The 22,462-nt window shown below is 48.8% G+C and overlaps 1 protein-coding gene across 2 annotated transcripts in view; it reads right to left on the reverse strand.

Annotated features, from left to right (window-relative positions):
- Nucleotides 1-630: 630 nt before the first annotated feature.
- The window catches only part of ECPAS (Ecm29 proteasome adaptor and scaffold), an 89,893-nt gene continuing 68,061 nt past the window's right edge, over nucleotides 631-22,462 (reverse strand). For both annotated transcript variants that reach the window (XM_084627740.1, XM_084627739.1), the window contains exons 37-49: nucleotides 21,555-21,644; nucleotides 21,257-21,323; nucleotides 20,197-20,288; nucleotides 20,025-20,091; nucleotides 19,531-19,722; nucleotides 11,933-12,141; nucleotides 11,075-11,118; nucleotides 9,914-10,106; nucleotides 9,008-9,149; nucleotides 8,175-8,280; nucleotides 7,898-7,986; nucleotides 4,595-4,666; nucleotides 631-3,528 (exon numbers count right to left, since the gene is read on the reverse strand). In XM_084627740.1, the coding sequence (XP_084483866.1) occupies nucleotides 3,389-3,528; nucleotides 4,595-4,666; nucleotides 7,898-7,986; nucleotides 8,175-8,280; nucleotides 9,008-9,149; nucleotides 9,914-10,106; nucleotides 11,075-11,118; nucleotides 11,933-12,141; nucleotides 19,531-19,722; nucleotides 20,025-20,091; nucleotides 20,197-20,288; nucleotides 21,257-21,323; nucleotides 21,555-21,644 (1,503 nt within the window). In that variant the 3' untranslated portion in view covers nucleotides 631-3,388. The remainder of the gene's footprint in view (nucleotides 3,529-4,594; nucleotides 4,667-7,897; nucleotides 7,987-8,174; nucleotides 8,281-9,007; nucleotides 9,150-9,913; nucleotides 10,107-11,074; nucleotides 11,119-11,932; nucleotides 12,142-19,530; nucleotides 19,723-20,024; nucleotides 20,092-20,196; nucleotides 20,289-21,256; nucleotides 21,324-21,554; nucleotides 21,645-22,462) is intronic.

Genomic DNA, 22,462 nt, shown 5'->3' on the forward strand with positions numbered 1-22,462 from the left:
GGTGATTAATCAGGATTCATTTTTTTTTGAGTAATTGTGAGTTAACTGTGATTGACAGCCCTAATCATTACTGCAACACCACACTTAGTGCGCATGTAGGTATTGATATAGCTTATTTGTACAAGGTGCAGTTGTGTGTGCAGTGCACTTTATTTTAGAAGAAAAAAAAACCCCCAACATGGCCTTAGTGAACTCTTGCTATTCCTTATGGTTTCTGCCCTTTACCAAAGCTTGGGCAGTGAGCTGCCCAGCATTGTACACTGGGAGGGTTTCCTGTGCACTTTGGTGGCTTTGATAAATAGCTCAAAAGGTGAGACTTTTGAACACTGCTTATTATGTAACTTTCAGCCTCACAGCCCAGTCCTGCCTTTGCTGACATTCATGCAACCCTGCTGACCCCAGCAGGCCAGAAATGGCCATCAGTGAGGTCTATACGAACTGGCAGTAACCCAGAGCGAGAGGGTAGCTGAAGGATGAGACAGGGGCTTGAACTGCTCCGTTGGGTTGGGGACAGAGCGAGGACACCAGTCATATATGACTCGTGCATAACATTAATGCCAGCTTTGAAGGTTGGAAAGTGCTGGATAGTTGAAATTTTGACACAGCAATAGGGAAAAAATTACCAGTTGCTTCCAAGAACAGGTCATGCACCTTTATTTAATGTTACCTTTTTGGTAAGTGGGAGGGTTTTCTTTCAATCAGTCCATTTACATACGTCAACATCCAAGTACCGATCGCACTGAATTCGATGGAGACCTTGCAACATTAGAAAACTTTTCTTAATATACATCCGTTTAAGCAAGAGCTTGCAGGTTAGAACGAGCACTAGTGTCAGACTTGCCCAGCTCACTCTTGTATACAAAGCAGCATTTCAGCAGCACAAGAAATGCCCACCTTGGGCAAAGTACAGTGCGGTTTACACAGTGCAATCACTTTCAGAGGAAAAACTCCAGGAAGGCCACATCTGTTTGTTCTTTTTTCCTGTCAAGTTTATAAATGAAAAGGGGGGGGGGGTGGAAATCAGGCCTCAGACCTTGGTTTAAATTCATTATCAACTTCTGTGCAGGTAGGTTCTGTATATAGGCACATGCTTTAGAAGAATTCTGAATCTGTACTTTTGATCATTAAAAACATATTGCTTTGTGAGTCAGAGATTCGAATACTCCATCTCCAGCTCCCCAATAATCCTGGCCCCAGCCGTCAATAGAATTTCTAGAACCTGTTCTTCTATGAACTATGCACCCCTAGCAGAATATGGCAGCTAGCCCAGTTACTCTATCTATAGCTACATAACAATCTTAGGTAACTTCCTCACAATACACATGTCCCTGCTGAAATCAAGAGATTGGGAGTGCTTGGTTTACCGTAACCGTCTGTTGCTTTGAACTATATGAAAAAGAATAAGTCAGACAAACACCGGTGACGGCAAAGCAACAAGGGGAATTCTCATTCCTACACCAATAAGCTCTTGTGAAAAGATTTCATGGAAGGCCAGTTGTTTAAATGGTACCATCTTATGCAAGTGATTTGCCCAATAAGCTTTTAAAATTTACAGATGTGCTCGGTAATCCAAACAATGTAAACAAACAGCAGCTCCCTGCCGCTAAGTCATAGATCAAACATTTTAGCACCAGCTGCGAGGGATTGCCTAACGTGTGCTAATACAAGATGCAGTAGCACTGGCTGAGGTCTCAGATACAGAAGTGCCGTAAGAGGCTTACCCCACCGTTGGCTGAAATTTTCTGATCCGAGGAGTATGGACTGCACTGCCCCTTCCCCTAGGTACCACGTCAGACGATTCAGCTAATACAGTAGCAAAACCATTGAACGTGAATTAGCACAGACCTGAGGGAAAGGCAGGTACTGAACGCTCAATCCTGACTGTGCCAGCAACCCGGAGCAATGACTGTTGGCAAGGTTATTTGCAAGATTCTCTCCCCCTGTAGGTTAAGTCAGAAAGGGATGGGAAGGAGTCCTTAAGAAAACAACAAGACTTTCTCTGCTGAAATCCATGGCTGTGAGGTTGCCAACACTCATGATTTTATTTCATAATCACCACCGCGGTGCCCTACCCACGCTAAGGTTACAGGGGTCATTTTACATTTCTAAAGCCTGTCGTCACAGCATCCAGGTTTCCGCCTTTTGTCTGAGAAGAGAAAGAGCGGGGACAGGGTAGCGTGGCCATTTAATCAAATAGAATTTTTACTCCATGGTAATGCAGATATGGTCTTTCTTATTAAGTGCAAATTAAAAGTATTTTCTAGAAACCAGTGTGAGCTGGCGACTGATAGATTATTCAGTTTGTTACAAACATTGAGAAGTCTACATTGTTACAGCTTTCCAAAGCAAGAACAGAGTTACAAACATAAAAAAAAAACTACTACTATAAAAATTTCCATCATGGCAAACTGAACACTCTGGAAAAACATTTTCTAGAAAAAGTTTCGGGGTGGGGAGAGTGTCATTTTTTGCTGCAGTTAAGGAGTGTCATGCAAAACAACTTTGAGAAGAGCAGTGTCCCCTACCTGTCCTGTCTTATAGATCCAAACCACCTCAGCCCCAGACAGTTCATTAAAGTGCTCTTTCACGTGCATACTTTTGGAGAAAATCATTGTTGTTTAAAATGTGGGAAGCAGGGATCCATTAGCTCTGAAGGGGGGCATGGATTTGCTAAATCCACTCTGAAGTCAGAGATGGAGGAAATAAGTCAACAATATTCTGCCTTTCACATTTCACAAAGGGTGGGAGCGTGTGCCAGGGAGGACCAGATTGGGCTAGCCGTGAGATGGGAGTTCTGGGATGAAATTTTGCCCCCAGTGAAGTCAATGGGGGTTCAACCCTTGTTAATGGAGGCGGGGGTTCAACCCTTGTTAATACAAATATTAGTTGCTCCCGATCTCCTGGAGAGACTTAAAGAATCACTATTTGGGCACCAAGTATTAAGCCTCCACATGCAAGGTACAGTGAAAAGAAAATAAGCGTTTAAACTTTCTAGAGCTGTTGGTTCTTCAGCCACCTTCAACAATTTTTTACAGGGGCATTTGGGATCCAGAGTAAATTAAGTTACATCCTTTGCCTATTTTAAGAATCAGATGCTTCTTGCCCTTAATACTTCTTTTAGGTTACACACCTATAAGTCTTTTAGGGCACATCATTAGAGGTATTTACTGATCCAACTATTTTTTTCCGCAACTTAAAAGTTGTTTACTAACCAGCTGCTTAAAACAGTAAAAATACAGTTAATGGGGAACAGAATTTAAGGCATTTTTTTATTTTGGCCAAGGAATGATGCATGCTACAGATTAATCTGCATTTCCCCACTTGGTTTTCAGATCACACTGCACTTGTTTTTGTTTTACATGGCACTTTGCTGTTGGTGTTTTACAATTTAGTCAAGGTTTTCAAGTGTTTTCTTCAAAAAAGATGCTTTCTCTTGCAGCTCAGGTCTGCTGTCCAATACCATGGTAGTAAGGGAGCCAATGAGGAGCTCTCTGCTTTCCAGCGGCAGGCTGTCCCATTGTTTAGACTCTGTGTGGATAAAAGGAGACAAGCAGCTGCATTTTCAAATGAATACCCGAATGATGCAAAGTAACTAGGCCCCCGGACATCATAAAACAGGAACCGCTTCGAGTTCTACGCATGATCCAAATCGCTATTCAGGGAGGAGATCCTGCAGGATTATCAACCACATGGGGAAAGTTCAGCCTGCCTTACACAGATGCAAGTCCCACGGACTTCAACAGGAGCTGTGCCCACCAAGGCCTGGCTAAATGTGGTTCACAGGGCTCAGCATGAGGGAAAGAAAGGCTTGGGGGGCATTTCCTTCTCACTTCATGGTTGCTCCAGGTGTACCACGGAGAAGCCAGAAGAGCAGCAGGAAAAAGGAATACACAGCCCTCTTCCACTAAAGGAGACACATGGAGCTAGAGCAGGAACGTAAAGGCTCAAAAGGAGAAAGTTCACTAAATAAAGAGCAACTGCAGCCATGTAGGACGCTTGAAGGAACACACCTGTTTAGGCCTTAAAGGGGATGGAACCCCAAACTGAGAGGCTAAATTCAGCACAGGTGTTACAAGAAGAGGAGAAGCACTTCCTGCAAGCAAAGCCTCCTCCAGCCCTCCAGGGGGCAGGCAGCATTTCTACCAATGCCAGCCATGGAGCAGCACAGAAGGGCCAGAGCACAATGCAAAATCTGACACCTTGAGTCTGAGACAGAGCTGGAGAAAGAACCTCAATATCCTGACTCCCAGGCCTGTGCTCTCTCCACCTAACTCTCCGTCTTGAAGGGTTCTCACACCAAGGGGGGGCATACCTTGGATTCGCAACCTTGGATTCATCCACAGCTTCTCCAACCATAACTCAGAATTTCTCCCTCCCACTTTTCCCGCCTCCACCCCATGTCAGTGCTGCGCGGTCCTTCCAGGTGAGAAGGGCTACATGCAGCGGGTCGACGTTGCTCCTAAATCACCCAGCACAGTAAATGCAGAGCAACAAAAGGCATCGCCTTCTCCGCCCTTCCAGGCCTTGGGGCCACACACACAGCTGGAATCTCAGACTTGGATCTTCCACATGATAAGCAGACAAAGAACCTCACCTTTAAGTCTGGTGAGCAGCAGTTCTATCACAGACAATGCTTCTGTTCTGATGGAGGTGTAGCTCCTATTTTCTATGGAGAAAGAATGCAGCCAACTTTCAAAGCGGAGTATACATCAGTGGCACAAATACAGCTTTAGCCATTTGTTGCCACAAAGTACTTTAGCTTTTGTAGCTCCGAACACTTCTGTCCATCATATGGCCAGCTCAGAAATCCCCACGGATAGTCAGGTGTATTAATAGCAGAGAGTTTGCAAATACACAGACTCCCCCACCATGTTAGAAAAGCATCATGCATCGCCTTCTGGTACAGTACACACAGTGCAACTGTTCCACATGTTAAAGAGGAATTGGAGGCTAACAAACACCGGTGACATTTTAATACAGTCATATTCCTACATCAGAGTCCTTGAGAAACAACTCTTTATGTAGAGGAGTCTCCTTTCAATAAACTTGTGGCTTGGTAATGCTTAAAATAACCATCCGGGTATTTCCTAAATCAATAGGGTATTTGGTTATATGGGCTTTCACCCAGCGTCACCAGAGACCAAGTTGTTTTCCTGTGACCATAACTCGCACAAGCACTTCCATGGTCCTCAGCCCCTGGGGTGACATCCTTATCCCCACACTGGCCCCTTTGAGCCACATAAAAGGACGGAAGTGGCATAAAGGGGCCCTAAGAGCCCTATATCTGCCCAGGGGTCGATTCCCCAACACAGACACTGCAGACAGCCTTAGGGCGCCTTCCTTGGCCATGGGGTTGGGTGCAGGAGAGGCGTGTTGGAAGCATAGCAGGACTGGGAGGGCACAAACATGTCCTCTCTTAAAAGGTGCACCACAGACTCGCATCTCTGGTTTCCTTTTGCAGCCCATCATCTCCCATCATTCTGAGAGGTCTGGGAAGGGGCTGCTCCCCTTCACTCTGCAGGTCCTGGAGGTGCTTCACGGCTGGCCATGCCCCCTCCTCCCACTTGCTGCCAGATCTCCTACCTCTGCAGCAGTGAAGTGACAGTTCATTTGCTCCAATCCCTTTACTGTTTCCTGTCCTTTCCGGGCAGCAGTGGGCCTTTTCTCTGATCTCAAGCCTCCCTCCTTCTTCCTTGGTGGGGGTCTGTGCAGCTCCAACACATGGAGCCTCCACTGCAATGCCTTTCTGCTGAGCTCCTTTTCCCCCTTACTGGCATGGCACAGCAGCTGCACGAAGGCCAGGGGAGATCCAAACAGTGCTCTGCCCATGAGGGAGCCTTCCCAGGATCAGCAGAGGGCGAATTATGCCCAGCCTCCTCCCATGCAACCAACCCTAGCACCCGCATGGGCGTGAGGCTCTGAGTCAGACAGACAAGCTAGGATCCCTCCCCACGACTCCACCTCCAAAGCCTGACCAGGAGACCCAAGGCAGAACAGGGAGAGGCTCTGAGGACGACTTCATCCAGACGACCCAGGGGTAAATCTGGGAATGGGCCTTGAGCACCCTCAGGGCTTATATCCAGCCTTCCTGCCACCCCCAGTTCGAGTCAGAAAATGGTGATAATGAGATCCCATCTCCTGCTCAAGAAGAATGGGATCCTGAAGGAGCACACAGCTAGGGAGAAATTTCTCCGGGCTCTGCACAAAGCAAGCCACGTCTGGGTTGCACTCTGGTCACCATCTCCAGCAAATCTCGCCAGAAAGTCAAAAAAGTCCACAAGGAATAAAAAGTGGGAGGAAAAAGAACAAAATAATCCAGAAGAGACACCTCCGAGTCAGACTATTCCTCCTCTGCCGAGGAAGGAGAGCTTCCGGGCTCCAAATCTGCGCAAGACTTGGGAAAAAAATGTAATAATTTTTTTTTCCCTCTGAGAAGTTTGAGGCCCTGTGCAAAAAGGTTGTGGCCACAGTTCAGATTGAACCTGAGCAGGCTTCCGAGGATGAGCCTAAAAGCAAATACCTTCCCTCCAAATCCTCCCCCGAGGCAGCAAGTCCCCTGCGCTCCTTCTTCAAAGACATAATCAGGGACAAGTCTGACACAGGTTAAATGTAGCAGCGATCACGACCTTTGATTTTATTAGCTGCAAGAACCAGAGAATGCTCTCACTGAAGCCCAAAAGACCAATGCCACAGAAACCTCCCTAGCTAGGGACATGGTTATTCCTCAAGAAGGGGAATTGTTCCCTAAGGACCTAACGGACAGGAGAGTGGAAGCCATGATTTTTAGTTCTTGATTTTTAAGCTTAACTTCATAACTTTAACATGAAAAATCCCGAACTGAATAAACAGTGGATTTATGGCTTATTACAACAATCTATAACCCACTAAACTATCCTACCCTCTAGCTTCTTCCCCGCCCCCTTATGACTGGAGAAGTGTGTTAATGGGCCACTTTTCCTTGAATGGTCCCTTGAAATATGTATTAACTCCTGCTAAACAATCTGTTCCGCCTTGTATTTAGCTGTGATATTTCCCAGACCCGAAAAAGAGCCCCGTGTAAGCTCGAATGCTTGTCTCTCGCCAACAGAAGTTGGTCCAATAAAAGATCTTACCTCATCCACCTTGGCTCTCTAATATCCTGGGACCAACGTGGCTAAAACAACACTGCATGTGACTTTTTATACAGCTTTGAAATGACTCATCTGATAGCCAGCATACATTGCGCTGCAGCTTTGAACTGCCTCCAGAAACTGCAGAGTGCAGAGGAGCAACCCAGACATATTAGAATTATGGGAGACGCTGCTAGCAGAAAGGAAATTCTTGGGTAAGAAAATTTCCATCCTAAACAATGATCATGGATATATAGGGCCAAAATAGTCTCTGGTACAACTCCATTGACTTTGAGGGAACTACACCAGAGATAAACATGGCTATTGTTTCAGGTGTGAACTTGGCCAAGCTATAAAACGTCTGAATGAAGAGACTGGGAAAATTATGTTTCATTCAGTTCTCCAGTCCTACGTGACTCATCCTCTGCAAGGAGAACTCTTATGGGGGAAGTTATGGATTTGTAGAAAGTACAGTCCTGGAAGGAGCCACACAGCAATCTACCACCTCCAAAATCAAGGTATTTAGTATCGGAGACGAAGGGGTGTGCCTTCTCTAAAGGAGTCTGACACTTCTGGTCAAAGCGTCATGGGCAATACTGTCTTCAACAGCCAACCCAAGGGAGGGAGATTAAAGGGAACTCAAGGTTGTGAGCGATAACGTTACAGATTACACTTCACTGAACGTGTCCCAAGAGAGAGGTTCAAATACATCCACCAGCCAGCTCCCAGAAGACGAGCATTTAAACAAGCTGTTCATCACCAGCCACCTGCTGGGAAAATAGATTTACCTAATGAGTGTGTGATAGATGAGCAGGTTTCCAACAGGATTTCTGTCAAAGCCCCGGGGTCTGAGTGCGCCTCTTCAAAAAGCATTAACCTAGCAAATTTAAAAGCAGTGTGAGACTCATTGTGCCGAAGGAAACAAGCCACTCTAAGGATCCGCTTGGCTGACTCTGAGGAATCATTACAGCCAATGTAATAGTGCATTTGTCACAATTTCATGAAAAGGACGAAATGCCTGAGTGAAGGCAGGAAATAAAAGTGAAGTACAAGCAGAAAAATTACCCTTGAAAATAGGCGTTCATGGCCTGTAGCACTCCAAGCTGCACTTTCCACGTACTGAGTTTCAGACGCTCACACATTAATTTGCACAGCTCTTGCCAATAGCAGCCTGAAAACAACAAATTAGGGTGGCATTACATTAATAAGGGGAAGGCAGATCTGTACTTTCCCTACTTCACACTAATATCGTTGTCTATGCCCATGCTCCAAATTAGATCAGTCACTGCAAGGAGCTCAAAACATCCTCCTCCCACAAAGGACCCTGAAACCCTGGTTGATCCTGACGGGGCAACACTTCCATACATGGAGGCCTAATCACAGGCAACCAAATCCACATTCTGTCATCTCAGTAAAAAGGGGCCTGATCATTCAGAGATGCTGAGCCCCTGAAGTTCCTGTTGACATTAGTGGAAACAGTGGGTGCTCAGCATCTGGGAAAACCAGACCACTTATTTAGGTGTCTTGCTTCAGACACCCCCAGTTAGGAAACATTGGCCTACACGTCCTATCACATCACTCTACGCCTTCAAAACAGCCTGGTATATGGCACTGAGTGCACTTGTAAGGACTCTTCAGGGGTTGGCCTGGGCAAAGACAGACTGTGCAGTGTACATTTGTTGGAGTGCGAAAGACAGAGCATCTTCCCCAGTTACTGTAAATTACTGCCAGGATTGCAGCAACTGACCCCACTGCTCAAGCAAATGGCTCTTGAAAGCCCTGGACATTCCTCCGCATCCCTCAGTGTGCTTTCTGGTTGAGTCCCTTTTTAAAGCAAATACTCTTTGATCCACACACTGCCAGCAAAGCAGTCTGATTATTTGTCTGATCCAACTTACGCTGCGTCTCCAGATTCCTAGGCCAGGCCTTGCCCAAACTCTCAAAGGCACAGAGCAGAGATTCCATCTGAAGCTCTTTTTCTTTTTCGTTCTCGTCATCATCATTCTTTGGTGAACCGGCTCCTACGCTCTCATGAGAATTCTGGAGAGGTACCAGTAACGGGGGGAAGGATAATATGCTTTGTTTATTCCACAGGATGCTTTCCTAACAAACAGCCCTTGTATCTAGTCATTATATAATCCACCCACACCACACAGTTAGAGAACCTCAATTCACTGACGTTCTGTTACCATCAGGAAAAGCTACAGAAATGTTACTAATTTCTATGCTGTCTTCATCCGGAAGGACCCCAAAGTGCTTTAACAACACAGGGCTGAATTTTCACAGGGGCAGCATGTTTGTAGTTCCCATTGACTTCAGCCCAACCTGCAGACGCTCAGCATTTGAAAAAATCACACTCTTCAGGATTCAGATGGGGGGGCTGCAACCAGCAGACACCGCACTGCCCAACAGTGGGTTTGGAGGAGAAATGCTATGCAAACACAGTGGGCAAATCCCTGTGGTTTGAGACAGTGTCATGGGATCTTTAGTTTCCAGCAGAGCAGCCAGGGACTTGGGTTTTAATGTCTTTCTGGAGAAGCACGGCACGCCGGAAACCACGCAGAACTCCAGTTTAGCCCCTCACCCTTCCTAGAAACTAAGTCTAGACAAATCAAAAAAGTGGGGACAAGGAGAAACAAGTGGGAGACGTTCACACCTGTACTGGACCAGTCTGAATGGGGAGAGCTTTTCAAACCATCAGCCCTGAGGAGAAAAAGAGCCCCATGGACATGACTTCACCCGGGCAGGCCTACGACCGCCAGCTGGTTTTAAAAACAAAGTAAATCAAAAAGCTGAAGCGTCACCTTCTTTATCATCGGAAAGACGATGTCCGCCAGCTCCTGGAACCGGTCTTCCTTTGTTGCTTTCAGCACATCTGCCGTACATCTGAGAGCTACCATCTTGTACTTGAGGTTCTCTTTGCGACACTCTTTCAGGACAGCCTGGACAACATCATTGACGCTGGGCTGATTAGGCACAGACATCTGCAACTCTACACTGAAACACCAGAAGCACATGGAAGGTCAAACACAAGTTACACCCCCCTGAGGCTGTTTGTTAAGTAAGCAGCTCCGACATCTTGAACCCAGGACCCCACACCCTTTACTGCCACAATTCACAGACTTTCCATCCTTTTTATTTTAATACAGGTTAAATAAAATGGGTTATTCCAAACACACAGAGTCTTACTGGTGCCAGTGAAGAGCTCAGAGCCTGACTGGGCCCTTTTCTAGGCCTAAGGGGCATGACTGGTTCACAGTGCTCTAGACAAGATCTTCTGGCCATCCCCAAAAACATCCAGTAATTTGCCTGGAGAAGATGCAGCCCTTGGAGGTGCGTTCTAATGGCACTCTCCTCTGGGAAGTTTTTCTTGGAAGAGGGAGGGGTTCCTTGTCATTTGGTGGAGTCTAGGGCATTTGCAAATGGGAAAAGTGCTGTCCAGGAGAATCTCAATGAACGAAAGTAAGCCCGTTAGCTCCAGAGTGTGCAAATCTCCACCAGAGGCAGGGAAATCCTTCTCCCAGCGTTCACCAGCGTACATACATGCACCCTCCGTTCTAAGGGCAATGTTTTACTCTCTGTGGCTTCATTCGCTCTCCCTTCCTTCCCATAAGTACATTTCTGTACCTGAGCTCTTCCTCAGTCTTGCAGTATCTGTTTTTCCCTCTTCTTCCTCACACTTTTCCCACTTCCTGTGTTCTTCCTCCTCACACTTTCAATACAACCCTCATGTCATTTCCTCCTCCGTCCCCCATCCCTCTGTCTTTCCCACCCCTGTAATCCACTCGCCCATCCATTCACCACCGTCACCATCCCACTTCTCCCATCCTGTCCCTACATCCACTGAGGAGCTCTGCTGCCAACTCCGGCTTCTGCCCAACAGCCCCCAGCCCAAGATCAGAGGGGAGAGGAGATAAAGAGTCTATGTCCAGGGGGAGATTAGGGTGGCATCCAGTTCCGGTTACCTGCATGCAGAGACAACGCTGGCGATCGCTTTCAGCAGCTCCTCCTGTGAGCATTAAAACAAAAGTGAGATGTGCTCATGAGAACAACTTCACGGTGAGACAGTGCTTTCCTCCTGCACGGTTTTCACTGGTATCCCTAACTCTGTGGCTCAGACTCAGATGCTGGAGAAGCATCCAAATGCCACTCACCTCTACAAGGGGCACATTCTTTCCATCACGCCACTATAAACTGCACTGTTTTAATCTCATCCTCCCCACTCACTCATTCTTCCCGCAGAAAACTAGCTGACTAGATGCCTACATTCCAAAAACATGACACAGCCGGGTTCTCACTCACACTGTCCTGGCTGCAAAACTGGGCCTTAAAGTGTGTCTAAATGCGTGCTGCCAGAGGAATAGAAAGTAGTCTGAAGAACCAGATTCTCATTTACGTTAAGGTTTTTTTGTTTTGTTTTTTTTAACTCCATGTGCTTACGTATGCTACTTGGTGCACTTATTTCCATTACCGACTGGGCATAGCCAGAGTTTTCCCATTTCCACCACCTTTAATTCCTCTGGTTCCATGCCTCGTCATTTAAAAACATGCACAAGTCCCACTCGCTCTAAATCAAACAGGAACAAAGCAGTTTGGGTATCTGATCTATTAAACAGCCACATGCTCAGGCCAGAAAACCTCAGTGCCCCTCTTTGTATCATAGGAACACACAGGACAGGAAGGGTCCATCAACCAAAGCAAGATACATTTGGAATCACACTCCCTGCAGGGATGGGAATGTTTATGGCTCGCTATGTTCCATTTCTGGGCTAAGGGACTGAACACCTGAGCCTCTCTCAATCCACTTGGCCCCACTTGTTTACCTTTCCTGTCCACGTTCTTCCAGATAGACCTTGCAACAATGCACCAACCACCATTCCCAGATGGGGCGGCACCAGGGAACCAGTTTGTTTGGCAATAGATGCCATGGCAGCTGCTCCCTGGGCTTTCATCTTCCAAGACGGGGACTGCAGAGCCTTCTGGGTAATGGCGATCAACTCCTGCATATACAACCTAATGCCACCATAAGTGCCTGTGTATCAAACACAGAGAAAAGCTGTAATTTTAGGACATCAAAGGAAAAAAAAGCTGATCCTCAAGTAGTAAAAGGATTCTCCTCTTCTGGCGGTGAGCTGAGTCACCGCAGTAACCTCCAGATGACTCATCGTAGAGCCAAGTAACTGGGAGTCATTCCAGCTCCTCCTCACCATGTTTGCTAAATCCTTAAGAACTGATTTAAGAGGGTCTTTAATACACAATTGAACAGGAGAGCCTATCTCCATCCCTTGATCTTGTGAGGATTGGGGTATTTCTCTTGTCAATTTCCAGGGACACTTTATTTTTCTTCAAAAACCATATCCCTTACTAAATTTGATGGCTGCAGTTCCTCAGGTCCTAGGGAAGAGGTCTGGCAACAGTAACCTACTGACTGGTTGGGACTTTTGAAACCAGATCACTAAACAGCAGAGAAAGATCACGCAAGTCACTCACAAGGGGCAAATTACACAGCTGCATCGTCCTTCATCCCAGGACATAAAGCTGTTGAAACTGGTATCCAGAGCCCTCCTATTGGGTAACACCCACTCTTTGGAGTTAATACTATGAGCACCACCTACTAGACCCCAAACCAAAAGAGATCTCCAATTTCAATCAGGCTAGCACAGGTACTGGGCATCAGCCTTAATACCCCTCCCTACATCAGTACCTGCAGCGAGAGCAAATTTCATTCCATGAAGCTTTTGAATGCTGGGGCTGAGATTTTCAAAAATATCTACGGTATCCCCCATTACAATAGCATCCAGCGCCTCACAACCTGTAATTCATGTATATCCATCACGTGTTGTCCCCACTTTGCATATGGGAAACTGAGGCACAAAGAGGCTAAGTGACTTGCCCAAGGTCACACAGGTTTTGTGTGGTAGAGCAGGGAACTAAACAGGCATCTCCCAGACCCGAGGCTACAGCTGTAATCATTGGGTCATCCTTCTTGATAAAAAGGCAGCTGAAAGATAGTAGCCTACACCCTGATTTAAGCACCTAAATAAGCAGCTTGATTTTTCTTTTTTTTTTTTTTGAACAAGCATTGGCACCTAGCAACTCCCGCTGAAGCCATCTTGTCACCCATCCCTCCCTACAATATCTGGAAAGTGCGAAAGGTGGGCAGGGTCTCTGGTAGGAAATGAAGGTTTGGTTGGGTTTGGTTTTAAAATAAAAAAAATTAAATTAAAAAAAAGCATAGTTAGGGTGACCAGCAAGTCCTATTAAAACAGGTCCCTAAAGATACAATATTAGTGTTTTCATGTGTTTTGATATCAATTGGTTAAAAATAACCCTGCAAATTTTCCCACACTTTTCAAAAATTTTCTGCAGAGAAGACAGTTACCGTTTTCCGAAACTGGTGGGTTCTTCGAGATGTGTTGCTGATGTCCATGCCACACGAGGTGCGTGCGCTTGCCATATACGCTGGTGCCAGAAGGTTTTCCCTCCGTGGTATCCGCAGTGGATGGCTCTGGCACCCCCTGGAGCGGCGCACACATGCCGTGGTATAAGGGGCGCTGCCAGCTCCCCCAACTCTCAGTTCCTTCTTGCCGGAAACTCCGACAGTGGGAAAAGAGGGCGGGTTGTGGAATGGACACGAGCAACACATCTCGAAGAACACCAGTTACGGAAAACGTAACTGTCTTTCCTTCGAGTGCTTGCTCAGGTCCATTCCACGTTAGGTGACTCCCAAGCAGTGCCAACAGAGGCACCGGGTAGGAGTTCACGGACGAGCAGATTGCAACACAGCCCTGCCGAACCAAGCGTCGTCCCTGGCCTGCTGCGTGATGGCATAATGCACCGTGAACGTGTGAACCAAGGACCACGTCACAGCCCTGGAAACGTCCTGGATGGGAACGTGTGCCAGGAAGGCTGCCGAGGACGCCTGAGCTCTGGTCAAGGGGGTCCTCACAATCAGCGGCAGAAGTGGGACCTGTGCCAGCTCGTAACAGTCTAGATGCCAGAGGTGATCCAGCTGGAAATCCTCTGCGAGGACCCCAGAAGGCCCTTTACCCTGTCCGCTGTCGCGACGAAGAGCTGCGTCAACCTGCGGAAAAGCTTGACACGCTCCAGGTAAGATGCCAGGGAACGTCTGACATCCAGGGCATGCAGCCTCCTTTTCTCGCTAATGGTGTGTGGCTTGGGACAAAACACTGGGAGGAAGATGTCTGCCTTCCATGTTAATCAGGACACCACCTTTGGCAGAAAGGCTGGATGGACTTTGTCCTTGTAGAATACCGTATATGGTGGCTCCAATATCTGGGTTTTAAGCTCTGACACTTGCCTCGCGGAGGTTATGGCCACAAGGAATGTGTCCTTCCATGACTGGTGGGAGAGGGAGCAGGAGCCGATAGGTTCAAAGGGCTGGCCCGTGAGCCTAGAAAGAACCAAGTTAAGGTTCCACTGTTGGACAGGCGCCCGCGTCGGTGGGAAGAGTCTCTCGAGGCCTCTCAGGAATTGGACAGACATGTCTTGTGAGAACACCATCTGATACTTGATCAGCGGATGAAAAGCGGAGATAGTAGCAAGATGCACCCTGATGGAAGAGAGGGCCAGCCCCTGGTTCTTAAAATGGAGCAGGTAACCTAAGATAGATTGTAAGAAGGAGCACGACGGAGAGATGCTACGCTCAGACACCCAGTGGGAGAACCTCATCCACTTAGCCGGGTAGGTTGCTCTAATGGAAGGCTTCCCGCTTTCCAGGAGGACATGCTGGACCACGTTAGAGCAGGTCCACTCCTCCGAGTTCAGCCATGCAACATCCACGCTGTGAGGTGGAGGGGGGCAAGGTTGGGGTGAAGGAGATGCCCGTGATCCTGGGAGAGCAGATCTGGTCAGTCGGGAAGGGGCCAGGGAGTGGCCACCACCAGGTCCATCAGTGTGCCAAACCAATGTTGGCCATGCCAGGGTGACCATGATGACTTCGGCTTTGTCTCTCTTGACCTTTGACAGGACTCTGCTGATGACTGGGATTGGAGGGAACACGTACATCAGTTTCCTCCGACCATGACAGAAGGAAGGTGTCGGAGAGGGAGGCCCTGCAGGGAACAGAAGAGATGACATTTCCTGTTCTGTCTGGTGGCGAACAGATCCACTCGGGGAGTTCCCCACCTCTGGAAGAGTGTCTGGGCTACCTCTGGATCAAGCAACTACTCATGGTAAAAGAAAAGACCCGCTGAGACAATCTGTCAGCGTGTTCCTGACACCGGGGAGGTGACAGGCTTCCAGGTGGATCGTGTGGTCGATGCAGAAATCCCACAATCTGAGAGCCTCTTGGCAGAGCGCCGAAAAGCATGCTCCCCCCTGCCTGTTGATGTACAACATCGAGGCTGTACTGTCCATCAACACTCTCACCACCTTGCCCGCCAGGTGCGGTAGAAAGACCCGCAGGCCAAGTGTACTGCTCTGAGCTCTTTGACGATTATATGCAACGTCCTCTGGGGACCATATGCCCTGGATCTGGAGGCCACCAAGATGCACTCCCCAGCCGAAGTCCAAGGCGTCCGATATCAACTCAATTATGTGACAAGGGTTGTCAACTGGAACTCCTTCCAGGACCGTCCTGGGGTTACTTCGCCATTGTAGCGAGGTAAGTATTGTCAGTGGGATGGTAATGACCTTTTCGAAGTGATCTCTAGACTGAGAATAGACCGTCGCCAGTCACTGCTGTAAGGGCCATATCCGGAGCCTGGCATGGGGGACAACGTATGTGCACGCTGCCATGGGGGACAACAGGCTCAGGCAAACCCTGGCCGTGGTCAGGGGAACGCGGAGACTCCCACGATGAAGTTCACCAACGCTTGGAACCTCTCCTGCGGCAGGAACACACTGGCACAGATAGAGTTGAGCACCGCTCCAATGAATTCTATCCTCTGCACCAGAACTAACATCGACTTTTAGTCGTTTACCAGCAGGCCCAGGGATCGGCACGCAGCCTGCAGCACTGCAACATCCCTTTGGACTTGGGACTTTGAGCAGCCTTTGACGAGCCAGTCGTTGAGGTACAGGTAGCTCTGGACACCTCGACGTCTGAGGTAAGCGGCTATTACCGACATGCACTTGAAGAACACCCTTGGTGCGACGCGAGACTGAATGGGAGGAATGCGAACTGATAGTTGTCGGGTCCCACTGTGAAACATAGGAAGCTTCTGTGGCCTTGAAAGATCGCTATGTGGAAATATGCGTCCTTCAATTTGAGGGCGGCATATCAGTCTCACAGATCCAGGGACGGGATGATTGAGGCCAGGGAGACCACATGGAACTTCAGCTTCTTCAAGTATTTGTTGAGGTTTTGCAGGTTCAGGATGGGCCATAGACCACCCTTGGCCTTCGGGATTAGAAAGTACCGAGAATAGAACCCTTTGTTCCTGTACTCACGAGGAACCTTTCCGACTGCACCCAACTGCGGCAACCCTTCTACCTCCCGTGCAAGAAGACTCTTGTGAGAGGTGTCCCTGAAGAGGGATGGGGAAGGGGGGCTAGAAAGAAACTGGAGGATATAACCTTGTACCACAGTATTGAGGATCCAGCAGTTCGAAGTTATAGAGGTCCATGCGGGGAGGAAAAAAGAAAAGGCGGTTGGAGAACAGCAGGAAAATACAGATCATAGAATCATAGAATATCAGGGTTGGAAGGGACCCCTGAAGGTCATCTAGTCCAACCCCCTGCTCGAAGCAGGACCAATTCCCATATCTGGGCTATAGTCTGGTAGGTCGCCCTCGGACGCACCCTAAAAATGCCCACTTGCCCCCCCGATTATTGCGGGTCGAGCCCAATTGGGCAAAGGGAGGAGGTGGGTGGCTCGGGCAGCGCTTGTAGGCCCTGCTCTTTTTGTGGGGTGGCTCCTGCCGGGGTGGGCTCCCTTGACCCTGAGATGGCTGTGGTTTGAGCCACTTACGGGCTGGACCAGGGACGTACAGCCCTGGAGTTTTCAGGGTAGTGCTTTCAGTGTCTTTTGGTCCATGCAGCTTTGGTCCATCTGCTCTGCAAACAGGGCCTGGCCGTCGAAGGGGAGGTCCTGCATCAACTGCTGAGCCTCAGTCGACAGACCTGAGAGGAGCAGCCAGGATGCCCTCTGCATGGAGATGGCAGAGGCCATGGTGCAAGCCATGGAGTCCGCTGTGTCCGAAGCTGCCTGGAGGGCTGCTCTGGCCACAGCCATGCCCTCCTCGAGGATCACCCGGAATTCCTTCCTGGACCCTTCGGGCAGCAAGACCTTGAATTTGGCCATGGCCTGCCACATTTTGTAGTCACAGCGACTAAGGAGAGCTTGGTGGTTGGCCACTCTCAACTGAAGACTGGAAGATGAATCAAGTTTTCGCACAAACAGACCCAGTCTCTTCAAGTCTTTATTCTCGGGCATAGCCCTGGGTTGACCCTGCCTCTCCCTCTGGTTAACTGCCTCAACTACGACGGAGTTTGTGGCCGGGTGAGTACAGAGATACTCGTGGCCTTTAGCTGGTACAAAATATTTGTGCTCAGCTCTTTCTGAAATGAGTGCCAGGGAGGAGGGGGTTTGCCATAGGGTATTAATAATTTTCAATACCTCCTCATATGGGGTAAAGCCACCCTGGCAGCAGTGTGCCCTCTAATTTTTCCCAACCATGTGTGGAATGAATTTTGTTATGTGCATCAATATGGAGGTGATGTGTGACACTGGCTGGGAGTGTGCGCTTTAGGGTGGGGCTGGGGATGAGAAGCTTGGGGCTGGGATGCAGGGTGAAGATGGGGGAGGGGGGGGGAGGGTTCTGGCTGGGGATGGGGTGTGGCCGGGAATGATGGGTTTGGGGTGCAGGACTTCTCCCAACTGTTTCTCCCCACAGCAGCACCTGGGCTGTGGGGGAGAGGCGCTTCTCCCCAGTCCTGGCAGGTCAGGGGACAGCCCCGAACCGAGCCACCCCGCTCAACCAATCGGTCGCGTGATCGGTGCCAAGGCATTGGAGACATGAAGGGTCAGTCTTGACGGTCATGCCGCAGAGTGCATGCCTCTGAAGGTCTGTGCCAGGTCACTGGCAAGCCGCGCCTTGAATCCTGCTGTCGGTGCCCAGGCTCCGGAGACCGAAGAGGGCTTCTCTGAGCCTGCCTCCCTACTTCCGGGGCATGATGGCTCCGTGCGGGCGAGTGCTGGCGGGACGTCTCCCACGATGGGGAGTGGAGCCGCTGAGGCGGGGACATGCAGAATGGTCCCAAAGTCGGTTTAGCCCTGGGCTTGGGTACCGCCAGAGCCAGTGTGGGCGGCACCGGTAGCGTCAGGATCTCCTGCGCTGCCTGCAGGTCCTTGGGCGTCGACGGAACTTCGAGTTGACAAAGGCCCTCATCACAGTCTGGTGTGGCAAGCATAGTACGGGATGGGCTAGACCGCTCGAATGGAGCTGGGGACTGACTCCCTGATGGAGGTGTTGAGCTGCCCAGCATGAGTCTTGGCTCTCCTCTGGCCCTCTCCTTTCCCTTACGGGAAGTGGGAGAGGTTTCCCTCACGATCCTCTTGGGCTTCTTGGCCGGGGACAGGGATCGGTGCCAGCTTGTAGATGGCACCAGCGGGGCGCTCCGCACCAACGCTGCAGTTCTTGGGGTTAAGTCAGACCTGTGCTCCGGTGCCAAGGTCAGCACCGACTCCATCAGGAGTGTCCTGAGATGGATGTCTCTCCCCCTTTTTGTTCAGGGTTTAAATGATTTACAGATGCGACACTTGTTGCTTATGTGTCTTTCGCCTAGACACCTTAAACAATTACCATGCGGGTCGCTGATGGGCATAGGCTGCTTACAATGATCGCATGACTTAAAGCCTGGAGACCGGGCCGGGGACCAGGGCATGCCCCGGCCCTAGGCTGAGTCCTGTCTGGGACCAACTAACTAGAACTAACAGTGGGGTAACCAGACAGCACGTGTGAAAAATTGGGACGGGGGTGGGGGGTAATAGGAGCCGATATAAGAAAAAGACCCAAAAATGGAGACTGTCCCTATAAAATCGGGTCACCCTAACTAACACTAAGGGTAACTATTAACTATATTCAACTTTTCTACAGGAAAAAACGTTTGTGAGACACACTGAACAAAGCGAAAAGCTAACCAGAGCAGCAGACGTTCCAGCACCATCACTGGCAGCAAGAAGGAACTGAGGGTGGGGGGAGCTGGCGGCGCCCCTTATACCACGGCATGTGCGCACCGCTCCAGGGGGCATCAGAGCTGGCCCACTACGGATACCACGGAGGGAAAAACTTCTGGCACTGGTGCATGTGGCGAGCACACACCCCTAACATGGAATGGACGTGAGCAGGCACTTGACTTAGAATTAAAGGTTACATTTTTCGCATATTTTATGGATGAGGTTTCCTCTGGATTCCCAGCAATAAGCAAGTGTCTACCCATCTCCCAGTCAACTTACCAGGTACATTTTCCTGCCACACTTCGGTCCACAGATTAGAATCATCCTTCTCTCCTTTCTCTTCATCTGGGACCTCATGCATGCCCAGAAATGCCAGAGGCAAGACCTGTTTGGCATGGTTCTTCAACACATCCGGGCTGTAGCGCCCAATGGCATGAACAGTTAAAGCACAGCCTATCCTATAGATCGGTTCTGAAGGACAAGGGGAGAAAACAATGACACAGTTTGGTCATTTGGAGCCAGAGACTTCTCTCCCTTGCTGGTGAGAATCCAGAGTGACTCCACGGAAGCAGGGGAGGGAGTCACACGGGTGTATAGGAGAGGAGCAGCATTATGTTTTCTATTAGTTATTCATCTAGTAAATTTACACATTAGTGCACTGCATGAATGGGGATGAAAAATACTAGAACACGCCTTGACCAGCATCTCCCACACCCAGGAGCTGGTTCCCTGCATCATATGGTAAGCCTGAAATACCACCAAAAACCACATACCTTCCTTCTCCATGTACCAGCTGTTGAGCTTCTGCAGTAGTTTCTCAGTGCTACTATCCCGGGAGGTCTTTAAAAAAAAGTCAGAGAGAGACTCAAATCATTTAAATACACGTAACCATCCCCCTCCCCAAAAAAACAATATAATAAATACAATTAAAAGACACCAGCTCACCCGAACTAGATGCCCCATAGCAAATGCAAAAGACTTCTGCACCACGCTGTTGCGATCAGTCAGCCCACTGAGTAAAGCACTCATGAGTTTGCCTGTTTGAAAAGAGACAGGATTGATTCTGCTAACGCAAACTTGGACTTGTACTGCTATGGGTTAGAGTGCCTGTATTTTATTACATCATTTCTGTTTCTGCATCAGTCACTTTCTTTAGTTTTGTTAATAATGCATGAAAAAGTGTCCTTTAACAGGATGATAAAACTCCATCTGGCCCCATGTAAACACGCAAAACTGAAACCGGTTAGAACAGCTGTCACGGGAGCGTAGCCAGGGGGACAATACTGCTGTTCTGCAGCTAGCGACACGCATAGCCATAGCTGATCTACAAGGGCATCTGGTTTCAGCACCATGGTCCCCCAACCCATTCAACTATATTTCCTTCTCGTAACGTAGACGAGACCTGCCCAAGGCTGTCAAATCGTGATAAAGCCTTGGATGCTCCAACAGTAGCAGTGTCCCTCATTAGGTGGCCAGTAGGGGCTGAACACAAGGCTTTCAGGTCTAACAGCATGAGCCCCTACTTCCTGAGCTGAAGAAACAACTCCATCAGCTTGAAGGCAGTAGCAGACTTAAAAACATGAGCGAGTTCCTACAGCAGAACAAAGCCACTGCTGGCCAGTGCATTAAACAAGATTTTCGCAAAGTTGGGCAGCACTGCTGAAGTCCCATTCCAGGGCGGAAACGTGCTCTAGCTGTGTAGGGGGACAGCCCTGTTATACCCTTAATCCCTGGTCATGCTGGTGAAGGAAAATGTGCTCGCAACTGCAGTTAAAACACAGCTATCGCTAGTCGGCGTCAGACATGGCAGGGAGAGGCCCTAGGCCCATTGCTGAGCCACGCCCTCAACCCCTTTTAGGGCTTATCCTACAACCCTTTTCTGCGTGAAGCAGCTCCAAGGGAGGGCCAGGGAACACAAAGAGCACTCTGTGCTGGCAGCAAATAGGGACAGTGGAAACCAGGCTATTCAGAAAAGAGTCTAAACGCATCTGAAAGCGAACCTTACCTGAGTACGGCGTTAAGTCCTGGGGACACTGAGTGGTCAGGGACACAATGACGCTAGCACAGCCTCCCTGAAAGGTTGCAAGAGAAAAATCAAGGTTATTAGCTTATCCTACAGAATCCACCAGCTGCACAACAAAGGTGAGTTTATTAGTACACATGTAGAGAAACAAGTAACGCGGGTGGACAGGAATCCCGATCGGAAAGGTGCAGTTTTCGGCTATTACAAGCGCAGCATAAGGTTGCCGTTGCAGCATTTTGCCTCCCACACTGCCCAAGTCTTAGTAATGCGGCACACATACCTTAGTGCCCAGGCCTATTCCACTTCTGATCAGCTCACACAGCCGAGGAACCAGCTCACCCAGGACAGACACATCCAGATACTGCAAGCACTATGGAAAGGGAAGGGATGAAAGAGTAAACCTTGAGGCGAAGACACTGAAGCCAGGTCTGTGCCATAAACAGAAAAGATGCAATCTGCTTGTTCTTCACCGCACTTGGGAGCTTACTGTAGCGTGCAGCACTCATTTTAAAGGGACACTGTCAGGCCCCAAATACAGATTAGCAGCCTGATTCATCACGCAGTTACACCCGTTGTACACTTGGGCGACCCCACTGAAACCAACGGTTGCCCCATTGTAGAGCTGGTGCATCAAAGTGCTGAATTGGGCCCTTTGTATTTTTAAGACTATATAAAATAAAACCGCTACCAAGTAAATAAATTTGTGGGTGTAAATTTTGGCGGGGACATAAACATTCCCCAGCAGCCACGGGAAACCTCAACACCGCAGCACTAACACATCAGAACCAGACAATGCTGAGATTATTTCCAACCTCAATCATCTAACATGTTAATAGCAAATGGAAGGAAATTTCTCTTCTAAAAACCATGAGTTTTTAAACAATCATGTCTCTGGAACACCAGAAACCCCATCAAAAGCATAGCACTTTCCTCCGCTTCCTTCCTAGGGTTTCTATAGATTTAAGTCAGTAATAAAAAAAGAAGCATTCCCATTCCAAGCTACATTGCTCATGGAGTTATGCTGACAGTACAGAAACCCTCAGATTATTAGGACGTTTGGCAACATTGTCACCAAAGGTAAGACTGAGCCATTAGGTGGAGCCCAAGCGTGGTGCGTCAGCTGCAGGCCTTGTGTCTCACGGACAGCCCTCCAAGGCAATACATCCTGTGAGCAATTTGCTATTGCCC

Source organism: Lepidochelys olivacea, assembly GCF_965140295.1.
Source record: "Lepidochelys olivacea isolate rLepOli2 genome assembly, chromosome: 5".
NCBI lineage: Eukaryota > Metazoa > Chordata > Testudines > Cheloniidae > Lepidochelys > Lepidochelys olivacea.